This window comes from Monodelphis domestica, chromosome 1 (genome assembly GCF_027887165.1).
Source record: "Monodelphis domestica isolate mMonDom1 chromosome 1, mMonDom1.pri, whole genome shotgun sequence".
NCBI lineage: Eukaryota > Metazoa > Chordata > Mammalia > Didelphimorphia > Didelphidae > Monodelphis > Monodelphis domestica.
In genome coordinates this window covers 20,797,401-20,822,450 of record NC_077227.1, presented here as the reverse complement: position 1 = coordinate 20,822,450, position 25,050 = coordinate 20,797,401, and the positions used below count along the sequence as shown (strand labels likewise).

The 25,050-nt window shown below is 58.6% G+C and overlaps 1 protein-coding gene across 1 annotated transcript in view; it reads left to right on the top strand.

The window, feature by feature from the left end:
• CCDC6 (coiled-coil domain containing 6) overlaps window positions 1–14,890 on the top strand; it is a 39,726-nt gene extending 24,836 nt beyond the window's left edge. Inside the window, exons 3-9 of the mRNA XM_056795788.1 lie at window positions 861–989; window positions 4,646–4,749; window positions 5,283–5,443; window positions 5,588–5,744; window positions 6,009–6,109; window positions 10,163–10,287; window positions 12,329–14,890. Coding sequence (XP_056651766.1) covers window positions 861–989; window positions 4,646–4,749; window positions 5,283–5,443; window positions 5,588–5,744; window positions 6,009–6,109; window positions 10,163–10,287; window positions 12,329–12,505 — 954 coding nt within the window. The 3' untranslated portion in view covers window positions 12,506–14,890. The remainder of the gene's footprint in view (window positions 1–860; window positions 990–4,645; window positions 4,750–5,282; window positions 5,444–5,587; window positions 5,745–6,008; window positions 6,110–10,162; window positions 10,288–12,328) is intronic.
• Window positions 14,891–25,050: the final 10,160 nt, after the last annotated feature.

Sequence of the window (25,050 nt, the reverse complement as noted above, 5' to 3'; positions counted from 1 at the left end):
TGGTCAGGGTTAGGCAATGGGGGGGGCCAGATCTGAACCCAGCACCTTCCGTCTCTGGGCCTGAATCTCAATCCACTGAGCCACCCTGCTGCCCCAGTAAGGTTTAATTGTAAGCAATGTTTTAGAAACCTGTAACGGATGTCAGTTAAAAGCCCCCCGAGAGGCACCACAATGGGTGGGGTAGAGGCTGACTTTGAAGGGAGGAAGCCTCGGGTGGAAATCTCCCTTCCAAAACACTGTGGCAGCTCTTTAAGACAGCCTAAAGAGAAGTGGTGAGCCTGGGGAGGTCCAGGTAGTTCCTTCCCTCCCCCAGTGGGGCTCCCCCAAATGCCCCAGGGCCAGTTCTCATCGCTTCCCTGGCTGGGGTCCTTCTCATCACATTTCCTTGCCTCTCCCCGGGCCATGTGGCTGGGGGTGCTGTGATGCTAAGCTGGAGGTGCAGGATCCCTGGAAGGACACGATGGGGAGGCAGAGCAGCTCTTGAAGATGGGATCCGTCCACATCTACCGAATCGGTGTCCTGGGCCCAGGACATCATTCTGGAGCCTCCCCATCTCAGGGACCCCACAGGGGAAGTGATGGAGGGAGGGAATGAGGGAGGGCCATCCTCAGTGATGCTCTGAGCTTCAGTGCCCTCCTCTGGGATGGGGGAGCAAAACCCTCACTGCCTCCCACAAGTGACCACAAGGACTATGGAGCCCCCTCCTTAAAGGGATTGTGGATTGGAGCCTGAGTCACCTAAGGGCTTGAATCCAGTTAATTAACTCCCTGGCTGGGGAGAGGCGTAGTGGGGTGCAGGTTGTTCCTGGACTCCTGGTCCCCTAGTTCATGGCCTTCTCTCTTTGCTTCTCCCGTGTCCAGCTCCAGCATGAAAAAGCAGAACTGGAGCAGCACCTGGAACAGGAGCAAGAGTTTCAGGTCAATAAACTGATGAAGAAAATCAAGAAACTGGAGAACGATACCATCTCAAAGCAGCTCACACTGGAGCAGGTATGCCTCCCCCTACTTGGCCTCATTGGATGCTAACTCGCTTGGGACACCCTTGGGACCTGCAGCTTCTGCTGTCCTATCTGGCCTCACCTGGGTATTTGCCTTGGGAGGGCTGACCCATTCAAGACTCCCCTGGGCCCTGCAACTTCTGTCTGTCCACTTGGGATGCCCCGGAGCCCTGTAGCCTCTGGCCGTCCCTGGCTGCCCTTGCACATAGCCTGTGCTCTTGGCCCCCAGGTAGGTCCCCGAGGCCACCTTTAGTGGAAGGCAGGAGGTGGCTGAGCCATCCTGCTCCCTTCTGCTGAGGGAGGCCTGAGTGGCCCCTAGAAGCCTTCTGGAGGGTCAGTTCTTGGGAGGGCTGAGTGTCTTCTGTCCCCCACATGCTAGGATGAGCCTAGGATAAGAAACGGCCAAGAACTAGACAGTGTCCGTTGCTCTGGACCAGCTTGTGGCCCCATTTTGTGCTGATTTTGGGGTCCGGTGCCACAGTGGGCTCTCTAGTTAGTTATTCCTGATGATGGTGGATACAAGGATGGCGAGTCAATTTGGCAGACCAGACAGAGCCAGGTCTGAAAAGCCTGTATTTAAATTCTGTCTCCGACTTGACTGGGTGACCCTGAACCAGTCATTTAGCCATGCTCTACCTCAGATTCCCCATCCATAAAATGGCGATAGGAAGAGCACCTCCCCTCATAAAATGAAACCCTTTTGGGGGAGCTCTTTGTGATCCCAAAGGGCTGCAGGAATGGTGTTGTCCTTGTTACCAGCTCCCTCAAGGGTGTAGGAAGATGGTTATGGGGGCCCCGCCAGCTCCACTTTGGTGACAGCCACAAGTGGGGCTGGTACTCCGCCGCCAACCCAGGGTCGAGGGTGACCCTCAGGAGTGATGCTGCCGCTCTTTCCAGGCGCCCCCCTCCTCCCCCCCGCAGTCTGCCTTGGGGGCTCCTGTGCTGGCCCCAGGTGGGGCTCGGTGTGCCCAGGGACGTGCAGGTTGTGAGGGTTGTCGCCGGGCTCCCCTGCAGAGAGAAGGCTGCATCTTCTCCACTCAGGCCTTCCTGGGGATCCTGATGAAGAATCGGCCCCTGAGCCTGAGGGCCTCCCCCATCGGACACCCTTTCTGGCCCTCGGATGGGGGCCGACGTCCTCACTCCGGGCCAGGGTCGATCAAAGGGGCCCAGCACAGGCGGACCTCCGGGGCAGCCTGGCGGCGTCCTTCCGCTGGGTCCTGTCTGCGCCTGCCCCAACACACCCCAGCTGAGGCCCACCATCGCCTCTGACTTTCCTGCGAGGCTTCCCTCCGAGACGGCGCCTGGTGCGTGCCCGGACCGACCCCGGGAACACTCGGACGTGGCCAAGGACAGACACCATTGGGGGGACAGCTCGGCCTGTGGGCACCTCGGGAGGCCGTGCCAGGGCAGCGAGGCCCCAGGAGGAGGCAGAGACAGGCATGGAGGTCGGCGCTGACGCCGCCCCCTGCAGGCTTTGGACGGGCATTTCAGGGCTCTGGTCCTGGCCGTCCGGCCAGAGAGCACCCGATGTCCCACGACAGGACCCCGGCCTCCTGGGGACCACATGGCCGGCTGTGGCAGGATTGAGGCAGCCTCAGAGAGGCCTCCCTAATGGTCCCCCCTCTGCTCACCAGGAGGGCTGCCCAATGAGGGGGGCCAAATCTGTTCTGTGTGCCTGAGGGGGGAAACAGAGAGACAGACAGACAGAGATGGAGAGGCAGGCAGAGAGGTACAGACCGAGACAGACAGACAGATACAGAGAGACAGATGGAGAGACAGACAGACAGAAAGATGGAGAGACAGACAGATAGACAGATGGAGAGACAGAGACGGACAGACAGAGACACAGACAGACAGGTGCAGACAGACAGATGGAGAGACACAGACATAGACAAAGGTACAGACAGAGAGGGACAGACAAAGACAGACAGATACAGACAGACAGATGGAGAGACAGACAGGGACAGAGACAGAGAGAGCAGATACAGACAGACACAGAGACAGAGAGATCGATACAGACTCAGATGGAGAGACACAGAGACAGACGGACAGATGGAACGACAAAGAGAGGGATAGACAGACAAAGAGAGGGACAGACAGACAACGGTACAGACAGACAAAGAGAGGGACAGAGACAGAGGTGCAGACAGACAGACAGACAGACACAGACAGAGACAGAGGTACAGACAGGCGGGATGAGGGAGGCCGCGTTGCTTGGTTCTGCCCATCAGGCCCCTCCTGCACTGGCTCTGAGCCTCCCCTCCTGCCTCTGGCCTAGGGGGAGACTCCGGGAGGCCCCTTTCCTGGGCCCATGATTGGCGCGAAGCCTCTGGAGAGTCTTGTGGTGGCGACACTCGAGGTCACCTGATCCAGGCTTCCCGGAGAAGGGGAGGGACGGGACTCAGAGGACTGACCGGAGGGGTGGCTCCGCCAGGGGCCCTGAATGCCATAGCCAGGCCTCGGGCCCTTGCCTGGCGGCCTCCGGCCAACGTCTTCAGAAGGCCCCAGGCGACATGGTGGCTTGTGTCCGCCATCCAGGCTGCCCCGGGGAGGGTGGGCGGCATTCGGGGACCTGCCCATCACGGTGTCCCTGGAGGCTGCTGAAGGAGGCCTTTTAGATGTCCCAGGAGGCGGCACCCAGTGCCCACCCCGCTGCCCCTTTGCTGCCTTTCCCAGACTCCCACGGGGCATGTGCGGTCCCCTCCGCTGCCCCCGGCCTGTGTGCTGGTCGAACCCTTGACCATGGTTCAGACGGCTGCTCTGGGGGCACACGCGGAGCCACGAAGGTTCCTCTCACCGAGCAGGCCTGGTCGGCGCTTGGCTCTGGGCAGGCCCTGCAGGGCTGACCCAGAGGCACGTGTGCGGCGCTGAAGGGGGGCGCCCGGCCCGGCCTGGCCTTGCCTCAGGACCCCCCGGACCTGCCCACTCTGCAGAGAATGAGGTGCTCCGTGTCGGAGGCAGAATCTGAACTCGAGTCTCCAGCCAGGCCCCCGCTCCGCCTCGAGGAGCCTCCTCCGGGCAGCCGGCCTCCCTCCATCCTTCCTGGGCCCGCAGTGGCCGTTCCTCTCACAGAGCGCCCTCGCTTGTTCCTCCGCTCTGTCCTGATCACACTTTATGCTTCAGGCGGCCAATTGCCGGCTGTGTGCCCGAGAAGGCCCCGAGGCCTCCGGGGAGAGCCTGGGGAGGCCGGGAGGGCGGCTCGTCCTTTCTCAGCCGCCTCGAGCTCTCCCTGCAGATGGGGGCCCAGACCGAGTGCCAGTCCCGACTGTGGGATGCCGGACGAGCCTCCAGCTCCCTCGGTGCCCCCCAGAGGGGTCACGTGAGCCCGCCTTCCCTGATTCATGATTTCTTGTCTGGCGGCTCCAGGTAGAGGCTGCCTCCGCCGGAGCCCCGCCGCCGGGCACCTGGCTCTCAGCCTGGCCTCCCCTCCACAGTACTGGCGTGACGGGGAAACGGAGGCCGAGAGGCAGTGGGCCCCGACCCCAGGGCCGGCCCTGCCCCCTAGAGATGGGACAGACACATGGGGGAGCCCCAATCCAGGCACTCATGAGGCACGCCCGGAGGTTCAGGAGCAGCAAAGAGCTCCGGGCCGGGAGGGGCCGGGAGGGGCGGCCGAGCCCAGGATGAGCTCCGGCTCTTGTCCTCCAGCTGCGGCGCGAGAAGATCGACCTCGAGAACACGCTGGAGCAAGAGCAGGAGGCGCTCGTCAACCGGCTCTGGAAGAGGATGGACAAGCTGGAGGCCGAGAAACGGTGCGTCCGGGCCCTGCGCGGGGCGGCTCGGGGGCTTCTGGGCCTCGTCTCCCCTTGTCTGGCCCCCGGGCGCGGCGGTCACTTGTGGTCACTCAGGCCTGGCCTGTGTCTGCCCAGCTCTGTCCTGTCTGTGTCTCTGTCTGTCTGTCTCTAAGCTCCCCTCCCCCCCGCCCCAGCACACACTGGAGATGGGGAGGATGTCAGCGTGGGGGTGCAGGTGACCAGGAGGGTTTGGGGGCTCTGTGAGGGCTTGGGGGGCTGGGGGGGTTGTGAAGGATTTGGGGCCCCCTTTCGGGGCTGTCCGTGATGGCACGTCCCTTGGCAGGGAGCTGGGCTGGCTGGGGAGCCCCTCGTTCCACGTGCCGAGTCGATGCTTTTGGCCAGACGCCTCCTCCGCAGGCCTGCAGCGCCCCGAGCGGGGGTTCTGCCCCCCGTTTCTCTGGTGGATGCCAGGGCGGGGGCTCCGGGGCTCGGCTCGGGGCTCTGGCAGGCGGGTGACTCCCGGCCGGCCTCTCGGCTCCTCTCCCGGCCAGGATCCTGCAGGAGAAGCTGGACCAGCCGGTGTCGGCGCCGCCGTCGCCGCGGGACATCTCCATGGAGATTGACTCGCCCGAGAACATGATGCGCCACATCCGCTTCCTGAAGAACGAGGTGGAGCGGCTCAAGAAGCAGCTGCGGGCGGCCCAGCTCCAGCGTGAGGCCCGAGGGGAGGCGGGGAGTCTCGGGGATCTGCTCTGGGGGGCCCCAGGGGGGGGAGAGTGAGGCCGGCCTCCCTGCCTCTGGATGAGGGCCGAGGGGAGGAAGGAGGGGGGAGAGGCTGAGGCGGCTGTGCCCGCAGACTCGGAGAAGATGGCGCAGTACCTGGAGGAGGAGCGGCACATGCGCGAGGAGAACCTGCGGCTGCAGAGGAAGCTGCAGCGGGAGATGGAGCGCCGGGAGGCCCTGTGCCGGCAGCTCTCCGAGAGCGAGTCCAGCCTGGAGATGGACGACGAGAGGTGAGCCCCGACCCCCCGGCATCCCCACTAAGCACGCCCAGAGCGCCCGTGAGAGAGGCTCAGCCCGGCGGAGGTCTTGGGAGGAGGGGATCAAGGGGAGCCCAAGGCAGACTCCTTGGGGGGGCTGGGGAGGGGTGCAGAGGGAGGCGGGGAGGCCGGGCTCAGGGCCAGAGTCTCCCTGGCTCTGCCTCCCCATCAGCCTCTCCTCAGAAGGACTCTGAGCACACTGCAGCGCCCTGACTCTCCTCTCTGGCTCTCTTGCAGATACTTTAACGAGATGTCCGCCCAAGGCCTGAGGCCACGCACTGTGTCCAGCCCAATCCCCTACACGCCTTCTCCCAGCTCCAGCAGGCCCATCTCGCCCGGTAAAGTTTCCTCAGAGGCCGGGGGGAGGCTGCCTGGGAAGGGAAGGCCCGATGGACGGCCTCTTGGAGCCTCCGCTGCCCCATCTGTCAGATGCACACGGGGAGCCGTGTGGGGGGCTCAGGGGCTTCAGTGGGCCTAGAGGGGGACGTCCCGGGTTCCTGTCTGCCCTTGGACACTTCCTCACCAGGAACCCTGGAAGGTGATGGTTTGAAGGGAGCCACGCGGCCCTGGCAGCCATCTTGGTGCGGCCCCTGTTTCCCAGAGGCGCCTCCCAAGGGCTCTCCCAGCTCTGGGAGAGGAAACCGAGACCACACCCAGCCTGAGCTCCTGTGGCTCATTGACTGGTGGAGCTGTCCATGTTGGATGGGAGCCGGCGCAAAGGATCATGGGGGAGAACTCCAGAGCGGATGGACTCTGAGACAAGATGGCGTCCGGCTCCCTCTGGGCCACTCGTCCTGCTGCCCCAACAGCCCCTGAGAGCGTCATCTGGCACCCACCGAGCTCCTCCGACTCCTCGCTCAGCCGAGGCTTCTGGGCAGCACCTGAGGAGAAGCTCCTGAGGACGCGCAGAGCCTCGCACGGTCCGGTGGTCAGTCAGGAGATGGCCTCACTCTGGGTGAACCGGCCATTGGTTAGCAGGCGGGGGCCTGGCCACAGCAGCCATGTCTGGCTCGGGAAGAGAGGTCCAGCCTTGCCCCTTAGGTGGCAGTGTGAGGGCACATGAGTGCCCCCCGCCATGTGGAGCCTCCTCCCCGCCTGCCATGTGGAGCCCCCTCCCCCCCGCCATGTGGAGCCCCCTCCCCCCCCCATGTGGAGCCCCCTCCCCCCCGCCGTGTGGAGCCTCCTCCCCCCGCCGTGTGGAAGCCTGACCTTCCTCTTTGCACCTCTCTCGGCCCGGGAGCAGCCCTGCGGATGGGCGGCACTGGGAGCCTCTCCCCGGGACCTCCCCTGGCCGAAAGGAGGGATGTTCCCCCCCCTTCCCTGCCACGTCCAATGTCCCGCTGGACCCGGCTCCTCTGCCCGTCCGCGGCAAGACCTGGTGTTTGTGCTTTGTGGGGCCGCGTCCGGCCCGGATGAAGCCCCGAGGTGGGCAGTCTGCGAAATTGGAGGGAAAAGGAGGCCGGCTCGTTCCTGCTGGGCAGAGCCGTGTCCAGGGAAGGCTCAGCCAGAGCGTTTCTTCCTGTCCAAATGGCAGGAGAGCCAGAGCCAGCTCTGCCGTGGGGTGGGATCGGCGGGCTGGAGGCTCTGGGCTCCGGCTCCTTGGGGAGGCCGTGTCTGACCCGGGGTGCCTCGAGGAGAGCCAGGAGGGCAGCCAGACCATCGCGGGGCCCGTCGGGCTTTTCTGTCCATCGGGAGCTGCTGGGGAGGAGGGAGCTCGGACCCCTTCTGCCCAGCCATGGGGAGTCCTTCCCGGCGGATCGGGCTGATTCTGTTCTGGGGGGTCTCTCCTCCGGCGTCAAGGCTTTCCCTGAGGCCCCCCCACACACACACTTCAGGTCTCTGTTCCCAGTTGTTCCCTTCAGGGCCCTGGGCCTCAGTTTCCTCATCTGTTAAATGGGAGGCCAGCCTCAGGCCTCCGGGATGCCTCTGTGCTGGGAGTCCAAGATCCTTCCTTTACGTGTGACCACAGAGGTGACATCTTGGATTGGGCCCAAACGTTCCGTTTCTTTCCTTTTCTTAACCCTTTCCTTGCCTTGTGCGGTTCTAAGGCAGAAGAGCAGGATGTGACTCGTCCAGGGCCACCCCGCCAGGAAGCCTCTGCAGTCAAGTTTAAACCCCGGGCTTCCCATCCCCAAGACCTGTCTCTTAAAGGGTCCCCTCGTAAAGCAGGCTTTCCTCCCCAGCTTGTTCTGGTCCTCGGCATGCTCGTTCCGAAGCGGCCCCCTCTGCTCCCTTTGCGGCGGCGTCCCTCGATGCCCGGCCCCGCGCGGCTGTCTGTGACGAGGGCGCTCCCGGAGGCAGCAACGGTTCCGTGTCTGTCCTTGTGAGGCCGGGGCTGGCGCCCCCAAGAGGGCAGCGAGGGAGCGGGGACGGGCCGACACCCCGGACGCCAGCCCAGGCCCTCCTGCCGAGGGGCCGAACGGGGAGATGGCGCCGCCGGAAGCGTCCGGCTCAGCAGCATGACGTCGGAGCCCCGGCGTCCAGCAGGGCCTCCCGGCGGGCACAACTATCCCAGGAAAGGCCGAAGGGCCGAACGGGGCGCTCGGCCACGGGAAACGGACCGGCCACGCGGCCTCTGGGTGGCGGAGGAGCGAGGCCGAGGAGACCGAGGAGAGAACGTTTCCTCTTCACCAACTGGCGGGAAGCCTCGTGAGAAACCCAAGGGAAAAAGGAGGAGCCCGCAGAGCCGGGGGCCTCCTCTTCCATGGCAGAGGGCCGCCCCGGCATTCGCAGCCCGCGTCTGCGTCCTCGGGAGCGGAGCCCCAGGGAGCGCGTTCCTGGGGACGGGCCGGCCTGCCCCGGCGCGAGGAGGGCCTCCTCTCTCGTTGCCCTGCGGCGCTGAAGCGGGGCCCTGCCAAGACGCTGAAGTCCCTCCCGACACCCGGGAAGGCGGCGGCGTCTCCCCCAGGAGGGCGGCACTCTGGAGGCGGCCCCCCGTCGGAGCTCGGTGGCCTCGGCCCTCCCGACGCCTTGTTCCTCGTGTCACAAGAAATCATTTGGGGTTCCGGCTGCCGTGGGGCTTCGTCCATTCATCCACCTCACGGTCTGCTCAGACCCCCAGATCTTCTGGCGGCGGCGGCCTGGTGCCTGAGCCGCTGAGGACGTCTTCCACGACTCCCTTAGCTGTTGCTTTGCTCCGCTCTGTGCCGCGTGCTCGGCTGCTGTAAGCCTTCAGGATTACAGCCAAGGGGCAGAGCGCCCCTCGCAGAGGAGGACCGAAGGACGGACCTGAGCGTGCAGGCGCCGACGGCCCGGCTTTCCCGGTCAGCATCGGCGGCGTCCTCTGGAGCAGGGCCGGGACCCGAGAGCCGGCGGCGAATCCCTCCGGGCTGGTCCTGCCCGGAGCAGGCCCGGGAGGGGCCGTGATGGGCCCTTGGAACGGGCTTCCGGTTCTTTCGTGGGGCGGCTTTCGCGTCCTCCACCGAGACGGCTCCGCCCGAATCTGGAGAATCGCAGGAGGCTTCCATGGCGCCGGTCCGGGCGCCTGGCCGCCCGGCCCGTCCACTCTCTCCCGACGACGGCCCTCAGGGCGGGCCCGGAGGGTTCCCGGCCCTGGCAGGAGGCCTGCCAACACAGCCTGCGCTCACCCTGGAGCCCCGGAGTGAACCGCGCGCCCCTGTTCAGACGGGCCGCCCTGGGTGCGCCCCTTCCACGGAGGCCCGGCCGCGAGGCAGACGTCCGAAGGAAAGGCCCTCCGGCCGCGCCGTTGGGGCTCCCCTCACGCCACACCTCGTGAAGAGATCCGAGGCTGCGGCCTCAGCCCCGGGGAGGACCCGGCGTGCCACGGGGGAGGCGGATTTGGGGTTTGGGGCCACCAAAGGGGAACGCCCAGCCCCAGCGCCCCGCCCCCGTCTGGTTCCCTCTGAGGACGCTCCGCGCCAGCCGGCCGACGACCACTGGCCGTTCCGGGCCCTTCGCAGGCGTCCTCTCCGGGGCCTGCAGGTGTCCGTTTCCTCCCCGTCAGCCCCGCTCTGCGTGAGCTTCCTTCCCCGGCGCTCAGCCTTAAACTATCTCTTTGGTTTCCTTTGCACCGGCCTTACTTAGCCCCTGGGCTAGAGGGGATCCGGCCCCGCTCTGGGAGCACCTGAGGGACCCCCCGATTCTGTAGCTGAAGAAATAGAGGCCTGGATGCAGGCTGTGCTGAGGATGGAGAGCGAGGAGGGCCGGCCACCGGGCTGGGGGAGAGCGAGGAGGGCCGGCCACCGGGCTGGGGGAGAGAGAGGGGACGGAGAGCGAGGAGGGCCGGCCGCTGGGCATCACTCCGTCTCCTGCCCTGCCCTCGATGCCCCTTGGGCAGGTGTCCAGGGGCTTGGCGGGGGGTTGGGGGTGGGGAGACGGGGCTGCCGCTGGAGCTGGGAGTGACCCCGGGCCCTTCCTGTGTGCCCTCTCAGGTCTCTCGTACGCCAGTCACACGGTTGGCTTCACCCCACCCACGTCGCTGCCTCGAGCCGGAATGTCTTACTACAACTCCCCCGGACTCCACGTGCAGCACATGGGAGCTTCCCACGGCATCACGGTGAGTATCGGCGTCCCGCTCGGCCTCGCCCGCCCTCCCTCCACAGTGCCTCCAGAGTCAGCCGAAGCCTGTTGTCTTGGACACCCACTTTTGAAATGCAAAACTAGAATTTTCCCCCCCAAAAGAGGTTCTCCCCGAGAAAAGGTGTTTGGTCATCAGTCAAAGAGCCGACGCTTCCCGTCCCAGGCGCAGGAGCGCAGGCGCCCCCTTGACCCCCTGAGCTTAAAGGGGGCCGTCCCCCCTCATTTGCAGCCTTTGCCGTGGTCCAGGCCGTCCTCACGTCTTCCTGAAATCAGTCGTCCCCCTGTGGCGGGCGCATCTCGGCAGTGCCAGCCGAGGATGTTTGTCAGCTCCAGAATCCGCCCCCCCCCGGCGTTGGGGTGACCCACGCCTGCCCCTTCTGCCTGTCTCTGCCAGCCAGTCTCGGTCCCCTGGCTCTGTTGTTGGCCCCAGGACAGGACTAGAGCTTGAGCCGTGGGGGCCCTCGCTGACAAAAGAGGAAGCAGGGGGGCTGCCCAGGGCCCACGGCCGTGCCCGGGCCTCTGCCCGCCCCACACCCGGGCCGTGTGCAGATCTTGACCGATGGGCCTTCGCCTTGTCAAGCCTCCCGGGCCAGGAGCTCCGCCCCCCCAGGGCCACCCAGCCGGCCGCAGAGCAGGACAGCCTGGAGCTTCTCGGAGCTTTCAGAACGGGGCCCAGGGACGGGACTGGACCCCTTCGGCCGTGCCACGCGGGGGCCGGGGAGTGATCCGGGTCTCGGAGCTCCCTTCTTGCTCGCCTCCGTGGGGTGAGGCAGGTTCACCAGGGCTCCCCCGGAGCGGTGTGCCTGCTCGAGTCACGGGGCCTCTCGCTGGCCGGGGCAACGCCAGGGGCAGAAGTAGCAGCCAGTGTCCTGCCTCGGGGACCTCGGCGTCCCCCGCTGGCCAGAGACGCCAACGGAAACAGGGCTGTGAGTCGGGAGCGCTCCCCAAGGGGGCTGAGATCCCCCCGAGTTCTGGTGGCCGGCTGCCTCGGCTGCTCGTGGAATCGGGAAGAGCTCTCGCGCTCTGGATCCTGCCTCGGAGGTCTCGGGCCCTCGGCGAGGGAGCCAGCCTCAGTTTCCTCATTTGTAAGAGGAGAAGGCTGGCTCGATGACCTCCGCGGTCCTGGCCCTCCGATGCTGAGATCCGTGGCAGCGTCGAAGGCATTCGAGCCCCCAGAGGGAGGACCAGAACGTGGAGGGAGGGAAGGCTGCGGCCAGAGGAGGGCTAGATTGGTCCGAGTTGGGCCACGGGGCAAAAAGTGTGCCTGCCGTTTGCCGGACCCTCATGGCCTGGTGGCAGCTTTTGGCATCCCGTAAGGAGGACCATTGGGAGGGCACCTTGTCCCATCCCCTCATCGAGGGCCCAGAGAGCTTAGGGGACTCGCTGGAGGGGGGACCCCCCTAGAAAGTCCGAGGCCGGCTCCTCTAGCCCAGCAGTTGGTGGTGGCTTTCCAGCGCCCCTCGCTGCCTCCCTCCAGGGAGTGAGCCTTCCATCTTGGGAAGTATTTAAGTGGAGGCCGGAGGGTAATGAGGAGAGAAAGGAGCCCAGAGACTCCAGGTCCAGCCCACACCTGATGAAGAAAGGCTCCCTTCTCCGCGGTGCCGCCCCTCCTGTCCTCCGACTCCGGGGTCCGCTTGTCTCGACCCCTTTCCGTGCTCAGCAAGGCTTTGTGCCCCTCCCCAGCTTCTGCACTTCTCTATCCGCGATGCCTCATTAGACACTCAGCCACTGAACGTCCTCACGAGTTTGGGGCGCCCTGAGGACCTTCCGCTGCCCTTGGGGACCCCTGCCCGGGGCCTCAGGAGGTCCGTCGGGCACGTACGTCGTCCCCCCCAAGCCAGTTCTCATGGGCCGTCAGCCTGGGTCCATCCAGGGAGAAACCGGCCGGCCGGGCCTCTGGCGGCTACGCCGTGCCGGGCTGGACGCTGCTGCCCAGGAGGGGTCCGGCCGACGCCCTCTGAAGCCCCCTCGTCGCCCCGCTTCTCCCCGGCTAACGCGCTCTCTCTCTCCATCCACAGAGGCCTTCGCCCCGCAGGAGCAACAGCCCGGACAAATTCAAGCGGCCCACGCCTCCGCCGTCCCCGAACACACAGACCCCCGTCCAGCCGCCGCCGCCCCTGCAGCCCTCCCTGCCCTCGGCCGCGTCGCCGACCGCCCCCTCGCCACACTCGGTGCACCCCCCCCCTCAGCCCTAGTGCATGCGCTGCGGCGGGGGCTCGGCGGGGAGGCAGCCGGAGCCTCTGGACGGATGGCGGCGGCGGTGTTTGCGCAGACGCGGCTAGCCTGCGGCCGATGACGCCGACTCCCGGGACCGCTTTGTCCGTCGGCCTTTACTTGAATGGACGGCAGCTGTTTTGTGGCTGGGACTCGCTGGCTCGGCTCTAGAGCTTTCCCTCCTGGCTTTTAGGTTGGTAAAACGGAAGGGAGACGCTCGTCTTCCCCCTCCCCGGCCCTCCCCCTCGGCCCCTGGCAGGAAGGGCGGCCGGTGCCCCCGGAAGGACAGTCGGCTCCCTCCGCAGGCCTGTGTCCAGTCAGATTCCCATCCGCCCCCTTCCGTCGGGCACGTGGGATTCGTCCGGGGCCGCCGAGCGTGAGATGGCCCGATGGTTCCCCTCCCGTCAGCTGACCACGCCGGCGTGTCCGGCACGTTCTGTCCGAGTCGTGTCCACCCCCCTCGGCCCCCCCTCATCGCCAGGACTTCCTCGAAGAGCTGGAAGGCGGGTTTTCAGGAAGCAGATTCTTCCCAGAGGCGGACTGAGCGGACAGGACAGGAAGGCAGGCCAGGAGAGAGCCGGAGAGGGCGGAGCGCCCGGAGGCGGGAGGACGCCGCCCCTGGGGGTCCCGTTTCTGTTTCTGTCCGTGGTAGTGAAGTGACCCCCGTGTGTGCCCATCCGCTCAGTCTTTCCGTGAGTGTGTAACTTGTGTGGGCTCTAATCAGAGCCACACCGTCCTTCCGCGTCCCCGTGTGAGCGCACCGCCTCGCCGCCCCCTTGTGGAACCCGCCTGCAAAGGAACGTTGTAGATATTAAATATTGTGCAGTCCTGTAGCCTGTCCTTTCTGCCTCCGAGTCCCTATTTAAGAGTCGAGGCTCGCCCTGCCCTGCCCCCGCCCAGGGGCTCCCCTCGGCCCCGCGTGTGCTCGGGCTGGGGCGGTGAGCCTTGCCCGTGTGCCCAGCCACCAGGCCTGCTTCGGGCGGCTCTTGGGGCCGCTGCCCCAGCCCGGCCCCTGAGCCCAGGCTCCCCTTGTCCCCTGCCCCGAGGGCCCCCTTCCCAGCGATGGGGGTGCCTGAGGCACGCATCCCGGCTGTCCAGCGGCCCAGAAAAGAAGAGGCTCTCCGCACCGGAAGGATTGTCCCCTCGTGTTCTCCGTGGCTGGAGAGGCCTTTTCCCCAGCCAGAGCCCACGAGTGTCAGCATCGAAGAGAGCCCACGGCTGACCAAAGGTGACTCCCCTGGAGGCGGACCGGAGGCAGGGGAAGGACGGCCGGAAGCCAGAGCAAGCAGCGCCTTGCTCCAGGCCTGGGAGCGGAAGCCCCGGCGCCCTTCGGGGGGACGGGCCGCTGCTGCGCCGCCTCTGCTCCCGGAGGGGGCGCTCCCCGCCTCGTCGCCGCCCTCCCCGGCGTTGTTCGGACGAAGGATCCCGGCGGCCCCCCTGCGGATGACGCTGTAAATGGGCGGCGCTACCCTGGGCCTCCCGGAGGCGGCTGTCCGCAGACCCCGGGCCTCGCCAGCTCGGAGGAGGAAGGCCGCCCCGTGGAACGAAGGCGTGACCAGGGTGTGGCTCGGCCCGGCGCCCTCTCTGCCCCCGCCGTCGATCGGCCTTTCCACGGTCGGACCCAAGAGCCGGTCGGCGCCCCGCCGAGGGGGCTGTGGAGGAGCCGTGCGTGCTCAGCGCTGCGGCCCGTCTCGCGGGGAACCAACGCAGAACCGTCTCGGATTACCAAAGAGGAGGTAGCAAACGGTAGTTTCTTCCCACGATTCGTGAGCCAGTCTTGAAGCTGCTACGTGAGCTCCGCGCTCGAGAGCCATTCTGACCAATTAAGGGAGTTTTCTAACGAGACAGGCCAGCCGCCAGCCTCGAGGCAGTCTTTGGGGGCGGCGCCCGGCCTCTGCTTGGGGGGGGGGGACCCGCTCCTCCCATGGGGTGGGCGCCGCGCGCCCTGCCTGCCTGTGTCTGTGTTCATTCATGCCTTAACTGGTTCCTGGCTGAGTTTGCCTCGTCGACTAGATTGTAGCCTGCATCTCGGTCCGAACGTCCCGGCCGAAACTCCCGCAGAAACGCGCCGAGACCACCCGGCCAACAGCACCGATTCCAAGAACATCCTCTCATCGGGCCGAGCCTCCTTTGGACTTCGGCCCTCACGCAGGCCGTTAAAAGCGTGTCCTCCCGGCCCCTCGGGGCCTCGGAGGAGGGACCCAGGCGTCCGGCCCCCCAGCCCAGGCGTCCGGACGATCTTGCTTGGTCAGAGTTGAGAGAGATGTACGACCTCCACTTAATGTCTTCTTTGCCTCTTTGTGTTGATTAGTCTTTGATACGTGTGCTGAATCAGAACCTGAATAAAGATAATTTTTTTAAAATGGCCCCCTGACGCCTCGGACCCTCCGTGCTCTCGAGCTCCCTCCAGTTCCTCTCGCTCCTCCTGCTAGGAAAAGCTCTCCGAGAAGACGTGAAGAGTCCAGGGGAGTCGCCGCGACGGCCCGCCGCCCCGCCGCCCAATCAGGGAGCGCTGGAAGGAGCCTCATCCCCTGGACGGGCACCGCCCTGCCCTGAAGGACTTGGCAAAAAGCAGGTTGGGCAGAGGTGCGGCCAGACCCAGAAATGGGTCCTGCGAGAGGGGAGCCCCGGCCGGGCAAGAAGGGGGAAGGGAAAGGGGGTGCAACTCGTGCCTTTTCAAAGCACCCCACGAGGCTTCCTTGTGTGGAGCGAGAGGAGTGGGCAGTGATTGCCCTTCTTTAAAATACTGATGGGGGGGTGGCGGGACGACATTGATTGGGAAGAGCAGGTAGGTCCTTGGTTCAGCGGAGAGAGAGGCAGGCCTAGAGATGGAAAGTCCTGGGTTCAAATCTAGCCTCACACTTCGAGGCCTTGCTGCCCTTCTCTTAGAACTGATACCAAGACAGAAGGTCAACGACTTAAAAATAACTAAATAAAACATTATTTATTTTGGGGGTGAAATTTTCCACGGGAGAGTGATTCAGAGCAGGAAGTTTCAACCTGACTCCATTGCGCATTTTGATAACTGCATAGAACTGGTTTCCTTGGTCATACTGTGGGGTCTGCACTTAAGAACGTTCCAAGAAGGGATCCAAAGGCCTCACCAGATGGCCAAAAGTGAGGGAGGAGCCCCTGATCTGGAGGGTCCCCCTCTCTCTGGGAGCCCCACTATTCCTCTTCCCCTTGGGGAGTGTTCTAATTGTTGAGGTGTCCTCCCATTGTCCCTGGCTCTGGCCTCGGGGGCCCAGCAGAGCAGTCCTGTCTCCCCAAGCTCCTCACCTGTTTGTCTTGTCCAGTCTAAGCCTCCTCAGTTCTCCCCTGATCACTGTGAGGCCCTTCTACCCACGACTGCCCAGGGCTCTGCACCACCCCCAGCACCCCCCTGGACGCCCTCCAGGCTACCCACGACTGCCCAGGCTCTGCACCACCCCCCAGCACCCCCCTGGACGCCCTCCAGGCTACCCACGACTGTCCAGGCTCTGCACCACCCCCAGCACCCCCCTGGACGCCCTCCAGGCTACCCACGACTGCCCAGGGCTCTGCACTACCCCCAGCACCCCCCTGGACGCCCTCCAGGCTACCCACGACTGCCCAGGGCTCTGCACCGCCCCCCCCCCCCCCCAGCACCACCTCCTGCATCCTCGCCTGGTCCTCCACATTCGCACTCTTCTCACTGGGCTTCTGAAAACCGGCACGTTGGGGATGACTGGCTGCCCACGTTCTCCGTTTCCACGGGGCACACTTGACCCAGCCGAGGGCTGGTCCTGACCGTCCTCCCCCAGGGCGACAGCCGCCCACCCAGCCTTTGGGTCACCTGCAGCCTGGACGGACACCCCCTGCGCCGTCAGCCCCGTCCCTGACCCAAAGGGTCCAGCCGCCCCGGGCAGCCCTCCCAAGCTGGCGACCCGTCAATGACTTCTTTCTTCAACCAGATCCAGAGGCGCCCGGCGCCCTGCCCGCTCTAGGATTTCTGTGGGAGGAGCTCAAGACGTTGGATCAGCTGTTCCTCGGGCCACCTTAGCTTGTCCCCCAGCCTGCTGGCTTGGTGACTCCATAAAAAGTCGGAGGATCCTGGATGACTAACGTAGAGTTTATAGAGTACATGAAAGGTTTGCTTTAGAAACACCGCACAGCCACCCTGGGGATGGGGGTGGGGGCTAGTGTAGCCCCCATTCTACAGATGGGGAAACTGAGGCAGATGGGGTCCAGGAAGGCAGCCACCACTCACCGACTTCATAGATTGTGACCATTTTCCTCACTGCAGAGAAGCCCATAATCGTGCTGAGAAGGGAAGTGGCTGGTCTGGGGCCCCTGACTTCGATCCATTTTCCATGCTCTCGTTCCTCAGTCTGATACAGTGATGCTGGACCAACCCAGCGTCGTGCCCGGATGCCTTGTCTTCCAAGTCTGACCATGAACCCATGGGAGACCAAGACCCTCCAGCAGGGACTCGGAGATCTCCGAGTTAGATGTTGAGACAACGTAAGGAAGAGAAGAATGAAAATTAAGGCAAAATAGGAAGAAGGGGGGCTAAGGCAGAGGGGCAGCTCTCTACTCGGACCTTACCCAGAGAAGGAAATGGGGACAACTTGAAAATTCCTGTCTATTTCCCCTTCTAATTCATTTCAATAAAAAGAATTAAGCCCATAACATCTGACAATTCTAAGTATTGGTTCCAAGGCAGAAGAGTCCCAAGAGGGAGGCCCCCAAGCACACACCTAAGAAGGGTCTGATCCCAGATTTGAACCCAGGATGTCCCATCTCCAGGCCTGGCTCTCTCCTAATTCCCCAGTTCAGTGGACATTTAAGGATCTCCAGTAGCTCTAGTTTCCTTGTACTTCTTTACTGCCTTTACCATCCAGCTATGCATCAGTAATTGTTCTATCCTCCACAGTTCCCCGAGCTGCCACATCTCCCTTCTTCGAGGCAAGCCCACCATCCTTCCTCTCACATGGCTCTGCCTCTTGATTCTGGACTTTGCCGCCATGTATCTCATCTGCCTTCTTACCTTGGAAGATCCCACTGTCCCGCCATCTTGCATTCCTCTCCCAGGCGTGCTTCTGACTTCCCCTACCACCATTCCCCGACTTGGATGGCTCCCCCACTTTGCTCCCACTCTCCTCTTCCATCTTCCTTTTATGTTGGCTTCTCCCATTCAAAGCGAAAGTTCCTGAAGACAGAGGCTGCTTCACCTTTACCCTTTTATGCCCACCGTGTGCCTGGCGCAGAATAGATAATTAATAGATTGGTTGGTTTAATTAATTAATGATCTAATTAATTGATTTAATTAATGATTGGCTGATTTAGTGCCTAGGATGAGGCAGTCACTTATCTAGGATCTGGAATACAAAGACAAAACAATGTCATCCCTACCCTCGGGAGACTTCCATTCTATCTGGAAATCAGGACTGTACTGTGGTTGGGGTTCAAAGGAATCCATTTTAAGGAAGAATTTATAAAGCACCTTTTGGGTATCTACATGCTTGGATGAGACATAAATGAGGCTCCAGCAAAGGAATCTGAGGACTGGCCAGAGTGAGAGGAGGAGAATGAGGCGATGGCAGTGTTAGTATGGAATGAGTCATCCATTTGTAAACAGGGCCAATGAGGGAATTTGTTTTGCTTGACTTCTATTTGTTAGAACTTTCATTATCTTTAATGGTAAGGAGTAGGGAAGAGAGAATCGATTTCTGCCAATTTCTAAAAATAAAACTCAGAGGGGCAGCTGAGTGGCTCAGTGGATTAAGAGCCAGGCTGGGAGATCCTGGGTTCAAATCTGGCCTCAGGCTGGGTGACCCTGGGCAAGTCACTTGACCCCCATTGCCCAGCCCTTACTGCTCTTCTGCCTGGGAACCAATATCCAGCATTGATTCTAAGATGCAAGGTAAGAGCTTAAAAAATAAAATAAAATAAAATAAAATAAAATAAAATAAAATAAAATAACTCGGGAGGGATGAAGGAAATTGGAGAATTGACTCATGAGAGGTTAGCTTCAGGATCCAAGGCTACCACAGCCTTTGGAGATGATCCATTCATTCTAAATGGCTTGAGATAGCAGCAGCTGCTCTGGGAATGCAGATGACTTAGAAGATAGGCAGATCCTACACTCAGGGACCACCTGGGTCCCAAGCCATTTGCACCATGGTGACCCTCGCCAGAACATGTTATACCAGACTTGTGGTGGCTATCATTGACCTACCTCCAGGAGATTTCCTTCCTCAAAGAGATCAGTGCCCTTTTCCACCTCAACTACTGTCTGTGGATTAGGAGGCGTCAGGGTGCCAGTTGATATTCTTTCCTCCAATTTCCCAGTCCTGTCTCCTCTGTTCCCAGGACCCCCCTCACACGTGTGCCCCTTCTGCATTTGTGCACCGGGAAGCTTTGATCCTGATCTGATCTCCTGCCGTCTTACTGCCCTGACCTGCCATCTTGCCACCTCTCAGTTTTTACCCACATCATCACCTCTGCACCGACTACACACCCTTCCTTATCTCACCCTCTTTAGGGAATCGGTCCAAATGGACACCATCCTTTAGGCACAAGTCTTCCCCTTTGTCCTCTTTCCGATCATGGCTTAACAAATCCAGATCTTGGATTACTCCCACCATCCAGTGCCTCCCCACAACACGCAGCTGAATGAAACTAGAGAAACTCAGAACTGTGCCGATTGGCTTTACTTCAATTTCATTAAACGATCCCAACCCGGTCCTCATTGCATCAAGGCATTCCTCGAAGTGGCTCCTTCGGCCACTCGCAAGAATGGCTCTTCATCAGTGCACCAATACTGGTGAGCACTCACAAAGTGAGACCCAGCGGAACAAAGTATACAGTTCCAATATTGTCAAGAAAAATGCTTTAAAGGCTCCCACTGACCACTCTCAGGTCTCATTTACGTCTGATGGAGCAAGCGTGCTATCCAGCTCTTGACAGAGATGATGGATTCACGATGCAGAAGATATTTTTAGATGTGGTCAATGTGGGAAGTGTTTTTACTTGATTAGGCTTGTTTAAGGGCTTTGCTTTTTTTTTTTGCCCCAATGGGAAGAAGTGAGAAGGAAAAGGATAGGGAAGGGAGGAAGGAAGAAAGGAGAGAGAAAAGAAAGCAAGATCATTGAGGTATCTTCTTTTTAGAGCATAGGAGGAAGGTCCAAAAAGAATAACAGGCAAATAGGACATCCTTGAAAGCTATGCATTGAATTGCTTACATATTTAAAAAGAAAAGATAGCTGTTTATGTCAAACCAGTAGACATTTAGTAAGCACCTACTATGTGCCAAGAAATTTGCTAAATGCTGGGTTCACTAAGTAAAGCAAAACTTGTCTCTGCTCTTAAGGACCTCATGTTTGAATGGGGGAGACAACATGCAGAAAACAATGAACGAAGAAGATATATGGAGCTAATCTCAGAGAGAAGATTAAGGAGGGCCAGGAAAGCCTCACAGAGTAATAATATAAAAGGATGAGTTGGAGGTTTCTATGCAATCCTTTTTTTCTGTTCTCTGTTCATGGGAATATCCATTTTATTTGGGTTTTTTGTATGTTAAGAATAAAATGAATTTTAAAAAAGGATTATATATATATATATATATGTAATAATAAAAGTAGCTGACATGTATAGATCACTTTAAGGTTTGCAAAGCACTTAACCAATATCTCATTTCCTCTTCACAACAACTCTGTGAGGTAGAGGCCATTAATATCTCCATTTTATAGATGAAGAAACTAGCCAAGAGAGGGCAGGCAACTTTTCCCAGGATCACATAGCCACTGAATACCTGAGGCAGGATTTGAACTCGAGTCTTCCTGACTCCAAGTCTGGGGCTCAATACACTATGTCCCCTAGCACCTGTGTGTGTGTTTTGAATATATTTATTTATGTGTAGTAAAAGGTAAGCTCCTTGAGGTTAGGGATTGCATCATTGTTTTTCTCCTTGTATAGCCAGGACAGCACTAGCATAGTACATCACTTGAAAAGACTTATTCAACTGAATATATATATATATATATATATATATATATATATATATATATATATATATATAGTGTGTGTGTGTGTGTGTGTGTGTGTGTGTGTGAAAGAGACGGGGGACAGAGAGAAAAGACAAATGGGGAGAGAAGAGAGAGGACAGATGGAGAGAGAAGAGGGGAGAGAGAAGAAGAGACAGATGGAGGGTGAAAGAGAGAAGAGAGGGGAGAGTCAAGAGGGGGAGAGAGAGACAGACAGCCAGACAGAGAATAGAGACAGACAGAGAGGACAGATGGCGAGAGAAGAGGGGAGAGAGATGGAGAGACAAGGGAGGGAAGAGAGAGAAGAGACAGATGGAGGGCAAAAAAGAAGTGAGGAGAGAGACATGGAGATGAGGGGAGAGAGAAGAGAGACAGGACAAATGGAGAGAGATGGAGGGTGAAAGAGAGAGAAGAGTGGAGAGATATGAGGGGGAGAGAGACAGAGAAGAGAGAAGAGACAGATGGAGGGTGAAAAAGAAGCGAGGAGAGAGACATGGAGAGATGAGAGGAGAGAGAAGAGAGACAGACAGGACAGATGGAGAGAGATGGAGGGTGAAAGAGAGAAGAGTGGAGAGATATGAGGGGGAGAGAGACAGAAGAGAGAGAAGAGGCAGATGGAGGGTGAAAGAGAAGAGAGGAGAGAGACATGGAGAGACAAGAGGGGAGAGAGACAGACAAGAGGGGAGAGATAGGGGGGAGAGAGAGAAGAGACAGGACAGATGGAGAGAGAAGAGGAGAGAGAGAGACAGAGAAGAGATGGAGGGTGAAAGAGAGAGAAGAGAGGAGAGAGGCATGGAGAGACAAGAGAGGGGAGAGAGAGAGAGAGGAAGCACTAGGGGACCATTGAGTTTTGTCTTTATGTAACCTGAGCTACATAGTTCCTGGTATACTGAAAATGCCTAATAAATTTTTGTTGGTTTGATTTGAGAGGACAGAGACTGGACCCTGTGTGTGTGTGTGTGTGTGTGTGTGTGTGTGTGTGTGTGTGTGTTGCTATCGATGGTAGAACACAAGCACCTCGAGGGCAGGGACTGTTTGGTTTTTGGCTTTGTCTAGCCAGCACCAAGCACAGCAACTCAGACCTGGTAGGCACCTAGTAAGTGCCTATTGAATTGAAGGACCAGAGCGCTAGTTGCCATGGGGAGGAGCTCCAGGTCCTAAGTCTGGAAGCCCCAGAGAAGCTCATACTTTCACCTTGTGTCAGGTAAAAGCCAAACTTCTCCCCAAAAGGGCTGTCACTCATGTTTTAGTTTTGGTTGGGGCATGTGCCATGCTGGGGTGGCAGAAGCGGACGTGAGACCTTTGACTGGTGAAGCTTTTGTTGTAGTTAAAAAGCTGTTCATGGAGCTGGAAGTAGAGTTAAGCCAATGGCAGGACGATTGGTTTCTCTTTTTATTCCTTTAACCATAAATGATGGAACCCCTTGAATCGAGTCCTCCCCTGGGCTGCCAGCCTCCTGGCACCCTCCTTGATCCTGCTGGTCCTTGGCGAGCACGTATACTCTAACTCTGGGAGGATGCTCAAAGCTTCTGCATGTTGTCTTAAAAATCAACAGAGGAAGGGAAGGGATGTACCCCCGAAGGGAGGCGTGGGCTTTTGGGGTATGGAGAGAGAGGAGAACCTCCTTCCACAAAGCGGGGTTCAGGGGAGACAGCAGATGTAGCGGGTTGGCTCAGAGAGAGGAGAGGGGGTTTGCAGATTTTACCTGCAGGCCAGCACGAGTCCGTCAGAATGAAAAGGACCATTTAGGAAATGACACGTTTTATCTGTCAGTGATCATGAGCTGCTGGCTGACTCCTTCAACATGTGGTTCTGTTTAACAGCCATTCCTGTATCCCTGAGCTCTGCAAAGATTCACAGGGACCAGCAGTACCGGCCCCACAAGAGTTGTTGTAGGGGTTTAACCGGCTGAGAATCTGCGCAGTGTTTTACGTTTAAGAATTCTAGACCTTCTCCCTTCCTCCACCTCCTGGTTTTTTCAGAGTGAATGAAAAACTTGCCTGAAGATGGGTGAGTTTTTCAGTCCTGTGTGGCCCATCCTTTAGGCTCTGCAGGAGGGCTGAGGATCATTTTCCTCAGGGCAGTGCTTTTGCCCTATATCTGAGAACAATTTTAGGCAAGATCAGCTGCTGTTGAGCCCAGGAAACGGCTGCTCTCGATCTGTGGTTGCCAGGTAAATGGCAAAAGAGAGTCCAGAATCAGGGAGAGCCAATGACGGGGCTTCGGCCAGAGTCGCCTTAGGAGGGGCAAAGGCTGCCCCTTGGCCGGAGCTGCTTTCCCATTGGCAGCTTGACTATACAAGGGCATAAAGGAGTTTTGTCTTCTCCACAAAGAACTTGATGGCATCTGGAGGGAAGTTCAAGGTCCCCAATACAACTCGGAGGGAATGAGCATCTTGGGGGAAGGGGAGAGCTTTGAAATGACTTCGTCTCTGTGCCAGGACAGCAGCCTGACTCTCCCAGACTAAGCCTCTGTTGCGCCAGCTGGGCTTTTCCTTTGCTAACTTTAAGCCCTGTGTGTTGGATAATGGGCAGAACTTCCCAACGTGCTCATTCATTCATTGATCTATCAAACATTTATTAAATGTCTACTATGGGGCAAGTGAGAAATGATGTAGCACTGTGGCTAGGGAATAGGTCTCTTGAGTCAGAAAGATCTGGGTTCAAGTCTCTGAACATTTCATGGCATGTAGCAAACTCTTAACACATTTTATATTTATATATTTTTCTGAATTTTATAAAGCCAAACCAAATAAATATTTCCATATACAAAGAAAAAGAAAAGAGAGTACATAAGCGAAATCACAAATCTCCGATATATTTAGCTTACTTTTCCTCATATCTGAAAAATAAATCCCATCCACAAGTGGTCCAGAACCTCCCCACACTCTGCATCTTTGGAGATATTATCAGGGAGACCAACATGGAAAATGAAGTCTTTCATATTTCACTTTCTGGAGGCAACACAGTTTATTCTTCCAGCATTAGTTCTGTGGCTGTGACACATAGTAGACTCTTGCACACACTAGCTGGGCAAATCATTTGTTTCTCAGTGTCCTAGACAATGAAGATGAGATCTGCCCTGGTGAAGGGAATTTGCACATCAGGAATTTTGCCTTTTCATATAATAACAGGTCTGGACCCCAAAGCATTGAAATCAACAGCCATAGGAAACTTGAATGTGAAATATCATGGGCATTTACGTGGCACAGTGAATAAAGTGCTGGGCATGGAGTTAGGAATACTCATCTTCCGGAGTTCAAATCTGGCCTCAGACACTAGCTGTGTGACCCTAGGCTAGTCACTTAATCCTGTGTATCTCAGTTTCCTTATTTATAAAATGAGCTGGAGATGGAAATGGCAAACCACATCAGTGTGTTTGCCAAGAAAACCCCAAATGAGGTCATGAAGAGCTAGATACAACTAAAACAACTGAAAAACAAAAAGTAACACATCTGGACCAAAAAGAATTTAAATCTCTACTCATGGAAAGCTTGAAAATGAAATCCCTAATAGCCCCAAGGAAGTGAGAGCAAAGCCAAAGGGAGGGGTATATTCATTCACAATATACCAGTCCAATCCAACAAACATTTATTAAGCCCCTCTTCCCATTCAAGACACTGTGCTAGGTGCTGGAGAAACAAGGACAATCAGTCCTTGAAAGCTTCAAGGAGCTGACATTTTGCAAAGAGTACTCTTTGGAGGCATTGCTTTCTTCACCTATAAAATGAGAAAGATGGAGGATTCCAAGATTTTGAAGGGCTCTTCTTGTTCTAAACCTGGAGATGGTAGGAAGTTCTGAGGGAAAGCTAGCCCAGTGGAGGGCAGAATGAAAAAGGACCTTGACAAACACGAGATAATTTCACAGGAACAAATGGAAAGTGCGCAAGCAATGATTTAAGATTTGAATTCCCAGAGCTGGAGTTAGTCTGCATGGATAGAGGGAGTTTCCCTACTAAGGACCTCATAAAGTCAATGTAATCAATTTCAAGGAAATCTCAGATCTAGTTGTTTTTTTTTGTTTGTTTTTTTAAGTACTGTCCTAGGTGCTAGTAGGGAGACAGAAGTAAAAACAAAACAGTTCTTGCCCTGCAGAAACTTTTGTTTTCATAGAATATAAAGAATCCTCTCCTCTCCTCTCCTCTCCTCTCCTCTCCTCTCCTCTCCTCTCCTCTCCTCTCCTCTCCTCTCCTCTCCTCTCCTCTCCTCTCCTTCTCCTTCTCCTTCTCCTTCTCCTTCTCCTTCTCCTTCTCCTTCTCCTTCTCCTTCTCCTTCTCCTTCTCCTTCTCCTTCTCCTTCTCCTTCTCCTTCTCCTTCTCCTTCTCCTTCTCCTTCTCCTTCTCCTTCTCCTTCTCCTTCTCCTTCTCCTTCTCCTTCTCCTTCTCCTTCTCCTTCTCCTTCTCCTTCTCCTTCTCCTTCTCCTTCTCCTTCTCCTTCTCCTTCTCCTTCTCCTTCTCCTTCTCCTTCTCCTTCTCCTTCTCCTTCTCCTTCTCCTTCTCCTTCTCCTTCTCCTTCTCCTTC